This window comes from Sarcophilus harrisii, chromosome 4, assembly GCF_902635505.1.
Source record: "Sarcophilus harrisii chromosome 4, mSarHar1.11, whole genome shotgun sequence".
In the NCBI taxonomy this organism is placed as follows: domain Eukaryota; kingdom Metazoa; phylum Chordata; class Mammalia; order Dasyuromorphia; family Dasyuridae; genus Sarcophilus; species Sarcophilus harrisii.
Window position 1 is genome coordinate 297,247,924 of NC_045429.1, and position 16,786 is coordinate 297,264,709.

The 16,786-nt window shown below is 34.7% G+C and overlaps 1 protein-coding gene across 1 annotated transcript in view; it reads right to left on the bottom strand.

The window, feature by feature from the left end:
* DNAH9 (dynein axonemal heavy chain 9) overlaps nt 1-16,786 on the bottom strand; it is a 479,597-nt gene that overhangs the window by 302,650 nt on the left and 160,161 nt on the right. The window contains exon 18 of the mRNA XM_031965533.1: nt 1,132-1,354. Within this exon, the coding sequence (XP_031821393.1) occupies nt 1,132-1,354 (223 nt within the window). The remainder of the gene's footprint in view (nt 1-1,131; nt 1,355-16,786) is intronic.

Consider the following 16,786-nt stretch of genomic DNA (forward strand, 5'->3'; position numbering starts at 1 on the left):
TGATGGTTTTAGATGAATTATTTTTTTCAATTTAAGGAAAATTCATTTATTCCAATACTTTTAATTTTTTTTAATAAAAATGAATGTTGAATTTTATTTGACATATGCATGTCATATATATGTGCATATACATAACATATTATTTAAAAAATTTTAATATAGATATAATCAATTATATTAAAATGTTTTCCTTATGTTAAATCATCTGCATTCCTAGTATAAATCTCACTTGATCATAATGTATAAGCTTTGGAATACAATATTGTAACTTTTAACACGTATTTAAGATTTTGGCATCCATATTCATTAATGAAATTACATGTTATTTCTTATAGCACAATAGTATTCCATCACAATCATATAGTGCAACTTGTTTAGCCAATCCCCAATTGATGGGCATCCACTTAATTTCTGATTCTTTGTCACCACCAAGAACTACCATAAATATTTACCCAATAGGATAAGTTTCTATACTCCTCTGAATGTGTATGTTATTCCTCTTTGAACTTTCATCATCAATCCTCCCTCGTCCCTCCACTGTAAAAGTTCTTTTGTTCTTCTCTCATATGAGATAATTTACCCCATTTTACTACTTCCCCCTTTAAAATTCTTATGGATTACCAATATCCTCTTCTGATATGGGAATGTAAACACTTTTACCTTATCAAATCCTTTTTGATATGTCTTTCTTGTTTATCTTGAAAGTTGTTTCACCATGTCCTTTTGTTGATTCTTCTTCAAAATTCATTTTGAGCATTATTTTAAAGTTCTTTTCAGAGGAATTTAGGAGAGCTCATTTAAGTCCCTGCCTTTATTCTGCCATCTTGGCTTTTCCCTTCTATATACCTTTTAACATTTGATTGCATATTTTCTACTCTTCTGATTGTTTCTTTTTCTTTTTGACATTTTTTCATACTAGTATTAAAAAAGTTTTTCCCACCCCAAAACCAGATGCCTTCTACAGTGCCTCTATGTTCACTGAACAGTTTTCAAGTATATAGTCTTGAATTAACCCTCAAGTCCTCAGTTTCTCACCTTAAGCCACCTCATAATTAAATTTTGCAATATATATCTTCCTAATCATATTTTCCTTCAATTTGCCCTTGATGATTAGAAAAAATATATACTTACTTCTAGCTGCTTAAATACTGCATCAGGCAATTCTTGTTCATAGATCTTCAGTAGTTCAATTGTGTGTTTCAAGGGCTCAAACATTTCATCAGTGCTACTCTGTCGTTCTTTAAGAGCCATGAGAAGTCTCATAATCTTGACCAAACCAGTGAAATCACCTTTTTCTATCTTCTTGTTCAAACCATTCTCACCATTTCTTATGAAGATTTCAAGGTCAGCCAAGCTAAGCAGAATTAACAATATCTCTATTTATGTATCATATTATGCTTTAATAAGCCTATCACATAGTAGGTATTTAATAAATGTTTGTTTTAATAACTGATTCACAAACAATATAATGCAATATAGAAGATGTGTGAATAGAATGGCAGAATATTAGAATTGGAAGGGTTCTTAGAAATCACATAATTATTCTTAGAAATCACAATCCTTTCATTTTACAGAAGAGTAAATAAAGGCCTGGAAAAATTAAATAAATTGCCAAAAGTCAACAGGTAGTGACACAGGTCTTATACTTAGATGGAAATTCCACTATAATATATAGTACCTGTTGGAATCCTTACAAAGTGTTAAGTCATTAGAATTGTTAGAGACAATAATTATCTAATTTAGCATGGTTCAGTATGATGGATCTGATCCTACAAGGAGATGTTATGGGCCAGAACTTGAAACAAGTGGAATTAAGGAGACAATGGTTAAATCTAGTTTAGCATTGATTTAATCCTACAACAAATAATGGTTTCCCAGTGATATAATATGATTGGTGTGTACTCAGTGTACAGCATATAAGCAAGAAGCTCTCAGGGCCCAAAGAGCACTCTGGGAGAGACAGAAGCCCACTCTTGATGGCAGAGACAGATTCATTCCATATTCCCCCTTTGTGGCTGGCTGGAGACATTCGGAGGAGCTGGGGGCTGAAGCTCAAGACTTTGAAGGACATAATAAAAGACTGGATTTTAACTCCTGGCTGTGTTTTAAGTGATTATTACTCTGAACTGAAACTAAGACTGCCTCCAGAAAACCTCCCCAAGAAACCTGCTCTCAGAGAGAACCATTATATTATAAAAAAGAAGAGAACACCACAAGCACCTAACTTCCTTTCAATACTTTGAATGCCTTGAGAAATGTAGAAAAATGTATAGAAGAATTATACATGATAACATATATTGAATTACTTTCTGTCTAGGTATGGGGTATAGGGAGGAGGGAGAAAAATTTGGAGCATAAGGTTTTGCTACGGGGAATGTTGAAAACTATCTTTGCATATATTTTGAAAGTAAAAAAGTATTATTTTTAAAAAAGTATTTGAATGCTTAAATATTAAGTATTTGATTATTTATCAACAAATATTTGTTAGAGTTCCTGGGACTTCCAGCCAAGATGGCAGAGAGGAGGCACACATCTGTGTAAGTTCCACGTTTCTCTTAGAATTCATTTCATGACAAGCCTCTAGATTAATGCTTGACTGAAAACCCCCCCATAAATAATCACCAAGAGAAGATATCCTTGAAATTCTCCAGGAAAGGTTTGTTTTTGCTTGAGGGCGGGACAGTTTTAGATCTGGGGTGGCTGTGGACAGGCAACAGCAGCAAAAACGCAGCAGGCAGCTCACAGCTGAGCAGACCAGAGTGAGGTGGGGGTGTGATCTCAGTCGTCTTTGCAGGGAGAGCTTTGCTATAGTATTGGATACTTTGCCCTGGCAGCAAGCCAGTAGACAAGCAGAGAAGCTAAAAATGCAGGGGTTGAAGAATACAACCCCAGACAGCTAGAGTCTCTTGGGACCTGGCCACCCCTCCCCTACAGTGTCTCAGCACACTCCCAGAGTCTCAGAGCACAGGCACAGCACAGTCCTGCTAGTGCCTCACTGCTGCCCCTCTGCAGTCTGCAGAGGAAGCTCAGTAACACCACCCAACCCCCTTCCCCCCAAAAACAGCAGATTCCATTTGGGTTTTTTTTTCTTCTTTGCTAGTTTGTCTGATTCTTCTCTGACAAAATGAGCAAAAAATTTAAACGGATCTTAACCATTGATAGCTTCTATAGGACAAAGAGCAGTCTCTAAACCCTGAGGAGATTAAAAACAGACTGTCTCCAGCTGAATCCCCAAAGGAGGATATCATCTGGTCCTCAACACAGATGAATCTCATAGAAGAAATTATAAAGGCTCTCACAAGAGAGCTAGAAGAAAAATGGGAAAAGCAGAGGGAGGCTTGGCAAGAGAGTCTGGAGAAGTCATCTCACTCATTTAAAGACAGAGTGGATAAAGAAATCAAATCGTTGAAAAATAGAATTAGTGAACTGGAAACAGAAAATAGCTCTCCAAAAAATAAAATTGGCAAAATAAAAAAAAATTCCATAGAACAAAACAACTCACTTAAAAACTCAATTGAACAATTAGAAAAAGATATAAAAAAAGTGAGGGAAGAAAATGCTTCATTGAAAATCAGAATCGAACAAATGGAATTGAATGACTCAAGGACACAACAAGAATCAGTCAAGCAAAACCAAAAACATGAAATAATGGGAAAAAATGTCAAATACCTTCTTGGGAAAACAACAGACCTGGAAAATAGATCTAGGAGAGACAACGTGAGAATTATTGGACTACCAGAAAAGTATGATGAAAAAAAGAACCTGAACACTGTTTTCCAGGAAATTTTCAAAGAGAACAGTACAGAAGTCATAGAAACAGAGGGTAAAATAGAAATGGAAAGAATTCATCAATCACCTACTGAAAGGGATCCTAAAATCAAAACGCCAAGAAATATAGTGGCCAAATGCCAGAACTATCAGACGAAGGAAAAAATACTGCAAGCGGCTAGAAAAAAACCAATTCAAATATAGAGGAGCCACAATAAGGATTACCCAGGCTCTGGCAGCATCCACATTAAAGGATCGAAGGGCCTGGAATATGATATTCCAAAAGTCCAAGGAATTTGGTATGCAACCAAAAATAACTTACCCAGCCAGAATGAGCATCTTTTTCCAGGGAAGAAGATGGACATTCAACAAAATAAATGAATTTCACCTATTTTTGATGAAAAAACCAGAACTTAACAAAAAGTTTGATCTACAAATAAGGAACTCAAGAGAAACCTAAAAAGGTAAAAAGAAATCTTGGGAACTATATTTCTGCATAAAGATACATAAAGAATACATGTATACTTTGTTCTAGAAACTAGAGGTAGAAAGGAAATTGTACCAGAAAAAGGATAAAGTGGGGGTACTACATCCCACAAAGAGGCAAAGGAAACCTATAATATCTGAGAGAAAGAATGGAGGGAGATGAATATAGTGTGTATCTTACTGACATCAGAATTGGCTTAAAGAGAAAAATATTAGACATATTTGATTTATGGTGAAACTTCTCCCAACTCATTGAAAAGTGGGAAGGGAAAAGTGAAAAGGGAAGGAATATGATCAATGGAATAGGTTAGGTTCAAAGGACAAAACAGCCAATAACTTTAATAATCTAGTGTTTGGCAAACCCAAAGACCCCAGTTTTGGGGATGAGAACTCAGTTTGGCAAAAATTGCTGGGAAAATTAGAAACTAGTATGGCAGAAACTAGGCATTGACCCACACTTAACACCATACACCAAGATCAAAATGGGTTCATGACCTAGGCATAAAGAATGAGAGTATAAATAAGTATAGGATAGTTTGCCTCTCAGACCTGTAGAAGAGGAAGGAAATTATGACCAAAGAAGAACTAAAGATCACTATTGACTACAAAATAGAAAATTTTGATTATATCAAATTGAAAAGTTTTTGTACAAACAAAACTAATGCAGACAAGATTAGAAGGGAAACAATAAACTGGGAAAACATTTGTATAGTCAAAGGTTCTGATAAAGTCCTCATTTCCAAAATATATAGAGGAAATGACTCTAATTTATAAGAAATAAAGCCATTCTCCAATTGATAAATGGTCAAAGGATATGAACAGACAATTCTCAGACAAAGAAATTAAAACTATTTCTAGCCATATGAAAATATGCTCCAAATCATTATTAATCAGAGAAATGCAAATTAAGACAACTCTGAGATACCACTACGCACCTGTCAGATTGGCTAGAATGACAGGGAAATATAATGTGGAATGTTAGAGGGGATGTGGGAAAACAGGGACACTGATACATTGTTGGTGGAATTGTGAACACTATCCAGCCATTCTGGAGAGCAATTTGGAATTATGCTCAAAAAGTTATCAAACTGTGCATACCCTTTGATCCAGCAGTGTTTCTATTGGGCTTATACCCCAAAGAGATAATAAAGATGGGAAAGGGACCTGTATGTGCCAAATTGTTTGTGGCAGCCCTGTTAGTAGTGGCTAGAAACTGGAAAATGAATGGATGCCCATCATTTGGAGAATGGCTGAATAAATTGTGGTATATGAATGTTATGGAATATTATTGTTCTGTAAGAAATGACCAGCAGGATGAATACAGAGAGGACTGGTGAGATTTACATCAACTAATGCTAAGTGAAATGAGCAGAACCAGGAGATCATTATATACCTCAACAACAATATTGTATGAGGATGTATTCTGATGGAAGTGGATTTCTTCAACAAAGAGATCTAACTCAGTTTAAATTGATCAAGCATGGACAGAAGCAGCTACACCCAAAGAAAGAACACTGGGAAATGAATGTAAACTGCTTGCATTTTTGTTTTTCTTCCCAGGTTATTTATACCTTCTGAATCTAATTCTCCCTGTGCAACAAGAGAACTGTTTGGTTCTGCACACATATATTGTATCTAGGATATACTATAACCTATTTAACATGTATAGGATTGCTTGCCATCTGGGGGAGGGGGTGGAGGGAGGCAGGGGAAAAATCGGAACAGAAGTGAGTACAAGGGATAATATTGTAAAAAATTACCCTGGCATGGGTTCTGTCAATAAAAAGTTATTACATAAAAAAAAGAAAAGAAAAAAAAAAGAAAGAAAAGGGAAGTAATAAGCTAAGCAGAAGGGAATGCAGAAATTGTGAGGATAAAGAGTAAGATAGGGGGAGGAATTCTAAGGCAGGGGGGAGGGATACTAAACAGAGAGGGCTGTGAGAAGCAAGTGGTGCTCACAAATTTAATCCTGGGGAGGGAGGTAAGGGGGAAGGAAGGGAGAAAAGCATAAACAGGGGTTAACAAGATGGCCAGTAATACAGAATTGGTAATTTTAACCATAAATGTATATGGGGTAAACTCCCCCATAAAGAGGAAGTGGTTAGCAGAATGGATTAAAAGCCAGAATCCTACAATATGTTGTTTACAGGAAACACACCTGAAGCAGGGAGATACATGCAGAGTAAAAGTAAAAGGTTGGAGCAGAATCTACTATGCTTCAGGTGAAGTAAAAAAAAAGCAGGGGTAGCCATCCTGATCTCAGATCAAGCAAAAGCAAAAATTGATCTAATTAAAAGAGATAAGGAAGGGCACTATATCTTTCTAAAAGGTAGTATAGATAATGAAGCAATATCAATATTAAACATATATGCACCAAGTGGTGTAGCATCTAAATTCTTAAAAGAGAAATTAAGTGAACTACAGGAAGAAATAGACAGCAAAACTATAATAGTGGGAGATCTCAACCTTGCACTCTCAGAATTAGATAAATCAAACCACAAAATAAATAAGAAAGAAGTCAAAGAGGTAAATAGAATACTAGAAAAGTTAGATATGATAGATCTCTGGAGAAAACGAAATGGAGACAGAAAGGAGTACACTTTCTTCTCAGCAGTTCAGGGAACCTATACAAAAATTGACCATATATTAGGACATAAAAACCTCAAACTCAAATGCAGTAAGGCACAAATATTAAATACATCCTTTTCAGATCACGATGCAATGAAAATTACATTAAAAAAAAAGCCAGGGGAAAAAAAAGACCAAAAAATAACTGGAAACTAAAGTATGATTGGGGGAAACAGCAAATCATAGACATAATTAATAACTTCACCCAAGAAAATGACAATAATGAGATGTCATACCAAAATGTGTGGGATGCAGCCAAAACAGTAATAAGGGGAAATTGCATATCTCTAGAGGTTTACTTGCATAAAATAAAGAAAGAGAAGGTCAATGATTTGGGCTTGTAACTAAAAATGCTAGAAAAGGAACAAATTAAAAACCCCCAGTCAAACACTAAACTTGAAATTCTAAAAATAAAAGGAAAAATTAATAAAATTGAAAGTAAAAAAACTATTAAATTAATTAATAAAACTAAGAGTTGGTTCTCTGAAAAAACCAACAAAATAGACAAACCCTTAGTAAATCTGATTAAAAAAGGAAAAAGAAAAATCAAATTGTTAGTCTTAAAAATGAAAAGGGAGAACTTGCCACTAACGAAGAAGAAATTAGAGCAATAATGAGGAGTTACTTTGCCCTACTTTATGGCAATAAATTCGACAACTTAAATGAAATGGAAGAATACCTTCAAAAATATAGCTTGCCCAGATTAACAGAGGAAGAAATGAATAAACTAAATAGTCCCATTTTAGAAAAAGAAATAGAACAAGCAATTAGCCAACTCCCTAAGAAAAAATCCCCAGAACCAGATGGATTTACATGTGAATTCTACCCAACATTTAAAGAACAATTAACTCCAATTCTATATAAATTATTTGAAAAAATAGAGATTGAAGGAGTCCTACAAAATTCCTTTTATGACGCAGACATGATACTGATACCTAAACTAAGTAGATTGAAAACAGAGAAAGAAAATTATAGATCAATCTCCCTAATGAATATTGATGTTAAAATCTTAACTAAAATATTAGCAAAAAGATTACAGAAAATCATCCCCAGGAGATTTATACCATGAATGCAGGGCTGCTTCAATATTAGGAAAACTATTAGCATAATTGACTAGATCAATAACCAAACTAACAAAAATTATATGATCATCTCAATAGACGCAGAAAAAACATTTGATAAAATTCAACATCCATTCCTAATAAAAACACTTGAGAGGATAGGAATAAATGGGCGTTTCTGTAAAATAGTCAGGAGCATATATTTAATACCATTAGTAAGCATCATATGCAATAGGGAAAAAACTAGAACCTTTCCCAGTAAGACCTGGAGTGAAGCAAGGTTGCCCACTATCACCATTATTATTCAATATTGTATTAGAAACGCTAATCTTGGCAATAAGAGTCAAGAAAGAGATTAAAGGAATTAGAGCAGGCAGTGAGGAAACCAAACTATCACTCTTTGCAGATGATATGATGGTATACTTAGAGAACTCCAGAGATGCTATTAAAAAGCTATTAGAAATAATTCACAACTTTAGCAAATTTGCAGGATACAAAATAAATCCACATAAATCCTTAGTATTTTTATATACCACGAACAAAATCCAACATCAAGAGATACAACGAGAAATTCCATTCAAAATAACTGTCGATAGGATAAAATATTTGGGAACCTATCTACCAAAGGAAAGTCAGGAATTACATGAGAAAAATTACAAAAAACTTTCCACACAAATAAAGTCAGATTTAAATAATTGGAAAAATATTAAGTGCTCTTGGATAGGCCGAGCGAATATAATAATACTACCTAAACTAATCTATTTATTTAGTTCTATACCAATCAGACTTCCAAGAAAATATTTTAATGATCTAGAAAAAATAACAGAAGTCATATGGAACAATAAAAGGTCGAGAATCTCAAGGGAATTAATGAAAAAAAAAATCAAATGAAGGTGGCCTAACTGTACCTGCTCTAAAACTATATTATAAAGCAAGCAGTTACCAAAACCATTTGGTATAGGCTAAGAAATAGATTAATTGATCAGTGGAATAGGTTAGATTCAGAAGATAAAATAGTCAACTACAACAATCTAGTGTTCGACAAACCCAAAGATGCTAACTTTTGGGATAAAAATGCATTATTTGACAAAAACTGCTGGGATAACTGGAAATTAGTATGGCAGAAATTAGGCATGGACCCACACTTAACATCATATACCAAGATAAGATCAAAATGGGTCCATGATTTAGGAATAAAGAATGAGATTATAAATAAATTAGAGGAACATAGGATAGTTTATCTCTCAAACTTGTGGAGGAGGAAGAAAATTGTGGCCAAAGATGAACTAGAGATCCTTACTGATCACAAAATAGAAAATGTTGATTACATAAAATTAAAAAGCCTTTTTACAAACAAAACTAATGCAAACAAGATTAGAAGGGAAGCAACAAACTGGGAAAACATCTTCACAGTTAAAGGTTCTAATAAAGGTCTCATTTCCAAAATATATAGACAATTGACTCTAATTTTTAAGAAATCAAACCATTCTCCAATTGATAAATGGTCAAAGGATATGAACAGACAATTTTCAGATGATGAAATAGAAACTATTTCTACTCATATGAAAGAGTGTTCCAAATCACTGTTGATCAGAGAAATGCAAATTAAGACAACTCTGAAATACCACTATACACCTGTCAGAATGGCTAAGATGACAGGAAAAAATAATGACGATTGTTGGAGGGGATGTGGGAAAACTGGAACACTGATACATTGTTGGTGGAATTGTGAACGAATCCAACCATTCTGGAGAGCAATCTGGAATTATGCCCAAGAAGTTTTCCAACTGTGCATACCCTTTGATCCAGCAGTGCTACTACTGTGCTTATACCCCAAAGAGATCCTAAAGAAGGGAAAGGGACCTGTATGTGCCAAAATGTTTGTGGCAGCCCTGTTTGTAGTGGCTAGAAACTGGAAAATGAATGGATGCCCATCAATTGGAGAATGGTTGGGTAAATTGTGGTATATGAATGTTATGGAATATTATTGTTCTGTAAGAAATGACCAGCAGGATGAATACAGAGAGACTTGGAGAGACTTACATGAACTGATGCTAAATGAAATGAGCAGAACCAGGAGATCATTATATACTTCAACAACAATACGGTATGAGGATGGATTCTGATGGAAGTGGATATCTTTGACAAAGAGATCTAACTCAGTTTCAATGAATAAATGAGGGACAGAAGCCGCTACACCCAAAGAAAGAACACTGAGAAATGAATATAAACTGTTTGCATTTTGGTTCTTCTTTCCAGGTTAGTTTTACCTTCTGAATCCAATTCTTCCTGTGCAACAAGAGAACTGTTCGGTTCTGCATACATATATTGTATCTAGGATATACTGTGACATATTTAACATGTCTAGGACTGCTTGCCATGTCGGGGAAGGGGTGAAGGGAGGGAGGGGAAAAGTCGGAACAGAAGTGAGTACAAGGGCTAATGTTGTAAAAAATTACTCAGGCATGGGCTCTGTCAATAAAAAATTATAATTATTAAAAAAAATGACTAACATAAAAAACCCAAATATTTGTTAGACATCCTCAAGTGGTAAATAATAAAAGTGATAGATCTAAAAATCTTATCCTCAGGGATTACTAAGCTCTTGCCACCCCATATTCTTTTGCTCAACTACCCTTCTACAATCTTCTGGTTTTTTCATTGAAGAGGAACTATGAGTGCAATTGTCAAGAAAACCTCTTTTCCTGTTCCATTTACAGAATCACTGCAGAATTTGAAGAAAACTCAGTTGTCATCCAGTCTAATTCATATCTAAAAAAAATGTACTCTACAATATATCAAATAAGTGCTTATCCATTCTTTCTTTGAAGGCCTACAATGAAGGAGAATGAACTAACTCAGAAAATGGCTGATTCCAGTTTAGGATTGTTTAGGAAGCTTTTTCTTATATGTAATGTAAATTTATCTTTTTGCTATTTATACCCATTGCTCTGAATCTAAAACTCTTCTAAATGAGAGCCCTTAAAAAATGTAAGATTTTCCCAGCTTCCCACGAACTTTTGAGTTTAGGACAAAGTTAGATTGTCCATGATCATTTTAGATTTAAAAATCTCATATTAGACCAGAAGAAAGCAGCAATCACTCCTGATCAATATAGGCTCCCACATGAAGAGCAGATCATCCAGTTCCCACAAACCTATTCCAACAAAATCCAATGTTTGCAGCAGAACAAATATTGATCAAGAAATTGAATGAAAAAAAAAACTATTTTAAGTAATTTCTTCTATACCAGAACATCATAAAAAGACATCCAGAAGTTCACAGAAAATAAAACATGAAGGAACTAGCAAAGTCAGTAGTTTGACCACAGACTGTTCAGGAACATTTGTATTCTGTAAGGCTCCAGTTCCAGAGGCACCAAGGCTGGAGTCTTAGCCTGAAAAAGCCCTACAGTAGAGACCTGGGAAGCCTGGGGGAACTGTGGCAGATAGCCACAGGGGCATTGTCACAGTGCAAATAAGGACACCCTAGGTCGAAGGGGTTTCAGATCCCAGAACCGTCAATAAGATTCCAGAGAAGGCCCTACATCTCCACCACTGTGAAACTGAAAGGAATAGAATTTTCATAAGGGGTAGAGAGCAGTGAAGGAATCTAGGGAATAAAGAGTAAAACTAAACAGATTTGACACGTCACCCAGAAGCATAGTAGGGAGTGACGCCCTGATTCAAGAACTAAAGATAGAAAGATATGTAAATCTGAGAAAATACTGACCAGCAGGAAAAGTTTTTTGTAGAAATGAGTAAGCATTTATGATGACATGTTGCTAATATTCTAATAAAAGAAGAGGAACTCTTAAGAACCTTAATGTTCTCTATTTCCATGGAGCAATAAAACTATATATACCCTTTGACATAGCTATCCCACTACTAGGACTGTAGCCCAAAAGAGATTAAAAAAAAAGAAAGAAAAGGACATGTATATATATATGAAAATATAGCAGCTCTTTTCTGATGGCAAAGAATTGGAAATTGAGTGGATGCCCATCAGTTGGGTAATGGCCAAACAAATTGTGCTATGTGATTATAATGGATCCAATACTATTTATTGTTCTCTAAGAAAAGATGAGCAGGATGATTTCATAAAAATCTGGAAAAACTGATATTAAATAATGCAGAATGAAATTAGAATCAAGAAAACATTGTACACAGTAACAGCAATATTGTAGGCTGCTAAACTATGAATGACTTCATTATTCTCAGCAATACAATGATCCAAGATAATTTTGAAGGACCTATGTTGAAAAATTCTATCTATACCCAAAGAAAGAACTGGTGAAGTCTGAATATTGATGGAAGCACACTTTTTAAAAAATTTCTAATTTTTTCATGTCTTTTTTCAGTCTTTGTTTTCTTTTCCTAATATACAAATATATTTTGCACCAACATAACCCATGTGAAATGTATATTAGATTGCTTACTGTCTCAATGTGTGTGGCACAGGGAGGAAGCAAGAGAATTTTGGAACTCAAAATTTTAGAAATGAATGTTAAAATTTTACATATAGTTGGGGGAAAATAAAATACTAACAAAATAATAAAAAAATAAACTCAATGTTGTCAAAGGTCATTGAAAGATATATTCCTTCTTTTCTGAGGGTTTGAAGAGGAAGGATAAAAGGGATAATGGTATATAGTGGTATAGAATGGAGGAAGAATAGAGTGGAATCTGTTATGTTTTCTGTTGTACGAATGAGAAGAGTATACAAACATGGGAATATGACTTCACTGCTATCTGAAACAGACAATTAAGAGTTGAATATACACAGTTTGGTATAGCAATATATCAACAGAAATAGTAATAGAATAGAAAATAGAATTAACAAAATAGAAAATAAGCTGAGATGAGGAGGGGAAGAGAGAATGTTAAAAGGGCAGAAAAAGTAAAACAAATTTCCTGATCTTAAGAGAAAATTAGAAGGATGAGGAAAATCATAGAACTAGAATCTAAGAGGGGTATCTTAGACAATTGGAGAATAGGTGAAAAAAAAGGCATATTAATGCAATGGAATATTATTGAACTGTAAGAGGTGAGATGATTTTGTAGAATAGCAAATATTATGACCTATTTCAGCGTGAAGTGAACAGAATTATTATAACAATTTATACAATGACAGCAACATTGCAAAGAAAAAAATTTTGGAAGATTTAAGAACTTTGATAAAATGATTAACCATGTAAAAATGTCTCCAGGAAATCATGAAGCATATTCCCACCTACTAATAGAGAGGTCATGGATTCAAAGTATGGAAAGAGACATACATTTTTGGACATGGCCACTCAGGGGTTTATTTTGTTTGACTACTTGTTACAAGACTTTTTTTTCTTCTTGATTTTTAATGGGGGAGAAGGGGAAAGGTAAATAGATTAAAGAAAAAGAAGTGTTACAGGAGAAGGAAGGATTAGCCATAGTGTTTAAAAAAAAGGCACGGAAACATTTTTAAAAGCACACTAAAGAACAGATGTTCAGAAACACAAACAAGATACTTTTGTAACTAATGTGTAGAATTTATATTATACTATTTTTTTCTTTAAAAAAGGACCATGAAATAGAGAATCTTCTTTTTTGTGTTCTGCTGAGTATATTTTTTGGTGTTTAATTCAGAATAAAAAATTAAATAATGCCATAAAACAATTTCTGAAGGGGAAGAAACCACAAAAGGATGGGGTGAAGTAACTTTCCAGCCAAAGACAACTTAGAAGATTTTAGAAGAAAAGGTCTGCTAGAAGGAAAGGAGGGGTAGAGTAGAGTACCGCCTAGAGCAGACCTTAGAAAATCAGGAGCAGATTTTTGGGAGCCATTGAATCAGCTGTGGCAATGGATGCTTCTCTTGAAGCTCTCACAGATAATAAGGGTGTTGAAAAACTGATCAGAAAGAGACTATTAGGTTCTTTCTTTTCACTATAATGGAGGCAAGACTCTTATTGCTTTGCCCACATTCAGACCTGGGGATGCAGTTCTGAGTGCAATTTCAGGTAAGGATGAGCCCTAGCACACTGGAGTTTACAGCCCCAGTGAAGAAGGGATTCTTGTCACAATTTCAGGACAGAAAAGTGCTTGTGATCACTTACTGACCAGAGAACTGGTCAGGAGAGTAACAAATGTACATCTTCTTAGATCATAACAAAGAAGAACTTGGAAGAACTGAAAACTTGCAGGTCCCTAGAAGTATCTCTGAAAACAACTTCCCCAAACCCAGGAAATCTGAGAGTGTGCCCTCCATCCTTTAACTTTAACAATAGCCCCACTTTAACAGACTTAAAAGCCAAGAAGTAATGCCCTAATATTTTAGAACCATAGGGTAAAATAGAAATGGAAAGAAGCTACTGATCACTTCCCAAAAGAGATCTCCAAATGAAAACTTCCAGGAATATTATATTAAATTCCAGAGCTCAGGTCAAGGAGAGAAAAATGCAAGCAGTCAGAAAGAAATGATTCAAGCATCATGGAGCCACAATTGAGATAACACATGATTTAATAGCTTCTATATTAAAGGATAAAAGAGCTTGGAATTTGATAGGGCAAAGGGGCTAGGATTACAACCAAAAATCACCTATCCAAAAAATCTGAGTGTAATCCTTCAGGGGAAAAAAATAATATTCAATGAAATAGAAAACTTTCAAGTATTCTTGATGACAAGACCAGAGCTGACTAGAAAAGTTGGCTTTTAAATACAAGACTCAAGAGAAGTGCAAAAAGGTCAACAGAAAAGCAAAATTATTAGGTATTTATTATGGTTGAACTGTTTATATATATAAACAAAGGGCACAGGTATGAGTTGAATATGAAGGGATGACATCTAAAAATAAAAATAAAATTAAGAGATGAGAAAGAGGAATAAATCAGGGGAAGGGGAAAGGGAGGGGTGGAATGGAGTAAATTATCTTATATAAAAGAGATAAGAAAAAATATTTACAATGTAGAAAGATGGAGACATGGGGGGACATGGTGCAAGGAAAATGAGTGAATCTAACTCTCATCAGAATTGGCTCAAAAAGGGAATAAAACACATTTAATTGCGTGTAGAAATCTACTTTACCCTGGAAAAGTAGGAGGGGAAGTTCATAAGAGAAGTGGGGGAGTTAATAGAAGGGATGGCAGCTTGGGGGAGTCAGAAGCAAAATGCTTTTGAAAAGGAACAGGGTGAAAGGAGAGAATAGAATAAATAATCAAAAGATATAAACAATTTTTAGATGAAGTAATAAAAGCTATTTATATCCATATGAAAAATACTCCAAATGACTATTGATTAGAAAATGCAAAGTAAAATAATTCTGGGATACTAACTCTTTTCCATTAGATTAGCTAATAGGGCAGAAAAGGAAAATGACAAATGTTGGAGGGGATTTAAGAAAAATGAGACATCAATGTACTGTTGATAGAGTTGTAAAATGAGTAATCATTCTTTAGAGTAATTTGGAACTATACTGAAAGGATTATAAAATCCTTTGATCTAGCAATACCACTGCTAGGTCTCTAAACAAAAAAATAAAATAAAATAAAACAACAACAACAAGATAACAAAAGGATTTTTTGTACAAAAATATTTATAGCATTCTTTTCTGGTGGCTGAATTGGAAATTGAGGGGATGCCCATTAATTGGGCATGTGATTAGCTTTTTTAAATTAAAAGCTTTTTTAAATTAAAGCTTTTTATTTTCAAAACATACGTACAGATAATTTTTCTACATTGATCCTTGCATAGCCTTATGTTCCAAATTTTCCTCTTTTTGCCCCCACCCCTAGATGACAAGTAATCCAATATATGGATTACATGTTAAAATATATGTTAAATTCAATATATGTAAATTTATTTGTATAATTGTCTTGCTGCACCAGAAAGATCAGATCAAAAAAGGAAAGAAAATGAATAAGAAAACAAAACACAAATGAACAACAACAAAACAAGTGAGAATGTTATGTTATGATCCACACTCAGTTCCCAAGTTCTCTCTCTAAGTTTAGAGGGCTCTCTTCATCATGAGATCATTGAAACTGACCTCAGTCATCTCATTGTTGGAAAGAGTTACGTCCATTAGAACTGATAGTCATATATTATTGTTGTTGCTGTGTACAATGATCTCCTGATTCTGCTCATTTAACAGCATCAATTCATGTAAATCTCTCTAGATCTCAATGAGTAGCTTTTTGTGATAGCAAAAAAATTGGAAAATTGATAGCGCACCAGCCCTTAAGTCAGGAGGGCCTGAATTCAAATCCAGTCTCAGACACTTAATACTAACTGTGAGATCCTGGGCAAGTCACTTAACCCCAAATGCCTCATTAAAACAACAACAACAACAAAGAGAAAATGAGTGGATGCCCATCAATTGTGTAACAGTTGAATAAATTATGGAATGTACAACATAGCATTTCCACTCTGCCTTTACTCTCTTCCCTATAAACTATTTTAATGCTGGAGAAACTGAGGCAAGATAGAGATTAGAGAGTTTTTAATAATTTATTTGAAAGGGAGAGATTTATTGGGACCAAATGGATCCATGGTTTGGTCCCAGGACTAAATGAGGCTATGATCTCCAAGAATCCAGGATCCAGCCAGCATCCAGCAGCCAATGCGAGTTCTCACTGACATACTTATACACAGTAGCTAAACAAAGGCTGGGGTGGAGTCCAAACTCTGGTGAGCGGGAATCTCCAGGCAGGAACCGTCAATTCGGTTCTGACAGGTTGGGGGATAGGACCATAAATTCTTACTACCTGGGAGTTAAGAAAGTGTCTGGCTACAGACAGAATGTCTGTAGTCCCCCTTTATGAGTTTACACATTGACATTTATAACCTTACAGCAAATAGCTCTGAGTTATAGC